Raw genomic sequence first — 4,414 nt, 5'->3', positions numbered from 1 at the left:
TTTTTCAATCTTTTTCTCTTCTGTTTTTTTTTTTTGTTTCTTGTTCTTGCCTTTTTTGTTTTCTTTCCTTTTGCTTCTTTGTTGTTTTTTCTTTTCTTTCTTTCCGGTTGTGCATGTGTGTGTTATATATAGTGTATGTGTTTGTGTCGTGTGTGTGTGTATTTGTGTCGTGTGTGTGTGTATTTGGTGTCGTGTGTGTGTGTTTGGAAAATGGGGGGAGAGGTTTGTGAGAGTGGGGCTTGTGGGTGATTCGGGTAGTTTAGGATTCCCTTTTTTTTTTTATTATTATTATTATTTTTTTTTTTTTTTTAAATTTTAATTTTAATTAATATTTTAAATAAAATAAAAAATAATAAAATCTATTTTAAAACTAACAAAATACAAGACTAGCTAGTCTTAGGAATATGGTTAAGAAATATTAATATCACAACATTCTTTATTAAAAATTGAAAGAAGAAACAAATATAATTTAGAAAAATTTTTATTTATTTATTTTTTCATCATTTTTTTGTCTTTTTTTTTTCTAAAAATAAATAAATAAACAAATAAAAACTAAAAAAATGAAAGTAAAAACTTATTTAAAATGTGACTCTATTTTTGTAGTTTTTTTTTTTCCAAAATTTTAAAATAAATTTAGTAAAAATAGATAAATTTAAAATATCTAATTTAGACCCTAAAACGAAATTGAACACTAAAATGGCAAAAACACTTAGGTTTGGTAAAAAATTAGGTGTTTACAACACTTTTAATATATTAGAGATAGAGATAGAGATTAGAGATATAATTTAATTTTATTCAATATGGAGTTTAAGATACTTCTTCCCTTTCAAAACCATTGGACTTTTTTTAAAAAAATATTTGTTTTAATTTAGTTGTCCAATTTAGAAAATCAAAAGAATCTTATTATGTTATTTCAATACTATCCTTATTGTTAAATGACTACACAAAGTATAGATAGTTAAATTTCTATTTTTAAAACATAACTAAATAAGGCTGATTTGATAAATAAATCCCTAATAAATATTTTCTTATGGGAGTGCTAAGTCAACAAGGGTGAGCTATTTTAAACGGAGGAAGTATATTGCAAGATTTTTGAAATTTATGATCTAAAATACGAGATAAGTGTTCATGAAGTTATAAATCATCTCATTAAGAATGAACTAATTATTTTAAAATTAAATTATTATTAAATATAAAAATGTTATTCTATTTTAGACTGACCAAAAAGATGGTGTCGTATAAATTGGGACACCTTAAAAGGATACACACTATATATACGAGGTGAAAAATCCTTGGAACATTTCACTTCATTCCTAACCTGGTCATAATGGGCTCTTCCTTTATTACTACCAAATTTTTCTTGCTCTTGATATGCTCAGCATCTTTCATAACAATTTCTGCTCTTAATTCGTCAACTTTGAACACTACACATATTTCTTCTTTAAAATCCTTGTGCAAATCCACTCCATATCCAGAGTCTTGTTTCAACACATACAAGTTATCAATCTCCATTAACATCAGCCCAAACATCTTAAACATTCTCCTCCAATCTCTTCAAGCAGCATTATCAGGAACAGGACAACTCACTACTCTGTTTTCCTCTGTAGGACGCTCAAATCTTGTCGAAAAACAAAAGGGTATTGTCCAAGATTGCAAGGAACTACATCAAATCACAATCTCTTCGCTAAAAAAATCCGTCTCACGGATCAATACTGCATCAGCTAACTCCAAACATTTAGCTGATGCAAAAGCATTTCTCAGTGCAGCACTGACAAATAAAGCTACTTGTTTAGAAGGACTTGATTTCAGCACTGGATCGTTGAAATCTACATTGATTAACACTTTAAGCAGTACTTACGAGCATGTTAGTAATTCTCTGTCTATGCTCTCAAAGTACTCTCTTAAAAAACAGAGTTCTCTGTTTCAAAAACAGGGGAAAAAACAGAGTACTCTGTTTAAACAACAGGGGAATGGAAATAGGCGGCGCCGGCTATTGTCAGCCAGCGAACCAAAGTGGCTGTCACGGAAGGACAGGCGCATAATGCAGGGTGCTAACGATTATAACCAAGATGATGATTTAACATTTACAGTCGCAGCTGATGGAAGTGGAAATTTCAATACCATAAGTGAAGCTATTGATTTCGTACCGAATAACAGTTATGATAGGGTCTTTATATATATAAAAGAAGGGGTTTATCAAGAAAATGTTGAGATTCCAAGTTGGAAGACTAACATTGTTCTTCTTGGAGATGGGAGTGATGTTACTGTCATTACTGGTAATAGAAGTGTTGTTGATGGTTGGACTACTTTCAGATCTGCTACCGTCGGTAAATTCATCACTAAACTTTTCTCTCTCCCCTCTTTGTAATGTTTCTTTCTCTGCTTGGTGTTTGGTGTTCGTATCATAGTGTCTAAAAACAAATTGATAACGTGATTTTCTGAAACCAAGACTTAACTTTTCTGTTTTCGATCTGACCCCTTTTGTGGCCCATCTCAAATGGTTTGAAAATGAACTTATTATCTCTTGGTGTCTTGCCTTTGAATTGAATATTGTGATTGAAGCGCATGAATCTGCTTTTTATGGAAGATCTTTTTGCATATTTAAAGTTGCTAGTTAATGTCGTATATGTCCATTGACGGTAGTTTTGTATGGATGACTCATCTTTGATTTATTTCAGCTGTATCCGGTGAAGGGTTCTTAGCTCGTGACATTACTTTTGAGAACTCAGCTGGACCCGAGAAGCACCAAGCAGTCGCCCTTCGTATCAACGCAGACTTGGCTGCCGTCTACAGATGCACCATAACCGGTTACCAGGACACTTTATACGCCCACTCATTCCGACAATTTTACCGTGAATGTGACATTTACGGGACAGTAGATTACATTTTCGGGAACGCAGCTGTTGTTTTCCAAGGATGTAACATTGTCTCAAGGTTACCAATGCCTGGTCAATTCACCGTAATTACAGCCCAATCGCGCGATTCTCCTGAAGAGTACACTGGCATCTCAATACAAAATTGCTCAATTTTAGCAACAGAAGATTTGTACTCGAACTCTAGTACAATCAGTAGTTACCTAGGTAGACCGTGGAGAGATTATTCTTGTACTGTATACCTAGAATCGTACATAGACGATTTTATTAATCCCGAGGGGTGGAAAGAATGGTCGGGAAATCAAAGTTTGGATACTTTATATTACGGAGAATATGCAAACAGTGGTCCGGCATCGGAGACCGATAATCGGGTTACATGGTCTGGATATCACATAATGGACTATTATGATGCTTCCAATTTCACTGTCTCAGAGTTTATTACTGGAGAGGAATGGTTAGATTCTACTTCTTTTCCTTATGATAATGGAGTGTAAGTAACTAAGTGTACTTCTTCCCACAAATCCAAAAAATGTTAGACATGACCATACCCGTAATGTAGCATGTGGGCTCAAGTGAATTCAGTTTATCCAAGAGTATATATGTATTAAGAAATTTATTAAATACATAATAATTGTGATTCTGATTATTAATTTTTATATACATTATGTACTCCCTTTGTTTCGATATATGCGAATATGTTTAATTGTACACAATTTTTTTTTTTAAAAGGCTTTTGAAACTTATAATGTAAAATAAATTATAAAAAAATTTGTGGTTGTAAATCATCTAATTGAGAGTAAAATAAAAAATTTAAAGTAATTGTATTATAGAATATGAAAAGATGTCATTCTTTTCTAAATTAACTTCAAGAAAAAGTGTTACACAAATTCATATGGAGAAAATATAATTTAAAGTTGATTATTGAGATCTATAAATTACAAATTATGAATATCACTTTCATGTTGGATATTTTAAGAGTGGCCATCAGACATTATTTGAAAAAGAAGGGGCGTTGCGTTAAGATTTCTTGAAGGCCGCAAAATGGGACAAGATATTTGCGTCGGTGTGACCAAGGCCCACTCACTTATGTGATCACCAACAGTTTGACTGACCTATATAAACATAAGTTTCAAAAGTTTGGTTTTGAAAGATATGTTTTTGTCTTGTTTCCTTTACTTGACTTGTAGTCTTATATTAAGGAAAAGGATTTCACATTCTTTCAAACTGTAGATCAATAGGAATTCTCCCTTTCTTAAAGAAAAGTATTAATTGGGGTGAGGAGTTAGAGAACTGAATTCTCCTCGAGGCGAAAGTTCAATTAGGAGTGAGGAATTAGGAAAATTGAATCATCATCAATAAGCTGGAAGTTCAATTAGGGGTGTTAAATTAGGAAAATTGAATTATCATCAATATGGTAAAAATTTAGGTAGCCAGCCACCCAACTGAGCTACTAAATATAACGACCCAAATTATTGTTACGTTGAAATAGAGAGCAACTGAAACAATTAACTAATTTCATCATACGTATTGGGAACCTGGTT

The 4,414-nt window shown here is 32.3% G+C and overlaps 1 protein-coding gene across 1 annotated transcript; it reads left to right on the top strand.

The window, feature by feature from the left end:
• Positions 1–1,229: 1,229 nt before the first annotated feature.
• LOC107870923 (probable pectinesterase/pectinesterase inhibitor 12) lies at positions 1,230–3,523 on the top strand. The gene is made up of 2 exons (XM_016717617.2): positions 1,230–2,327; positions 2,679–3,523. The coding sequence occupies exons 1-2, from the start codon at positions 1,328–1,330 to the stop codon at positions 3,365–3,367; spliced, it is 1,689 nt and encodes a 562-aa protein (XP_016573103.1). The 5' UTR covers positions 1,230–1,327; the 3' UTR covers positions 3,368–3,523.
• Positions 3,524–4,414: the final 891 nt, after the last annotated feature.

This window comes from Capsicum annuum, chromosome 5 (genome assembly GCF_002878395.1).
Source record: "Capsicum annuum cultivar UCD-10X-F1 chromosome 5, UCD10Xv1.1, whole genome shotgun sequence".
Lineage (NCBI taxonomy): Eukaryota > Viridiplantae > Streptophyta > Magnoliopsida > Solanales > Solanaceae > Capsicum > Capsicum annuum.
Note: the sequence above shows the minus strand (reverse complement) of the source record. Positions and strands in the feature narration are given on the sequence as shown.

Bases quoted from the DNA above. Each gene is read 5' to 3' on its own strand.
- LOC107870923 (XM_016717617.2), top strand. From the start codon at position 1,328: ATGGGCTCTTCCTTTATTACTACCAAATTTTTCTTGCTCTTGATATGC. The intron at 2,328-2,678 runs GTAAATTCATCA...GATTTATTTCAG, and splicing joins TTTCAGATCTGCTACCGTCG to CTGTATCCGGTGAAGGGTTC.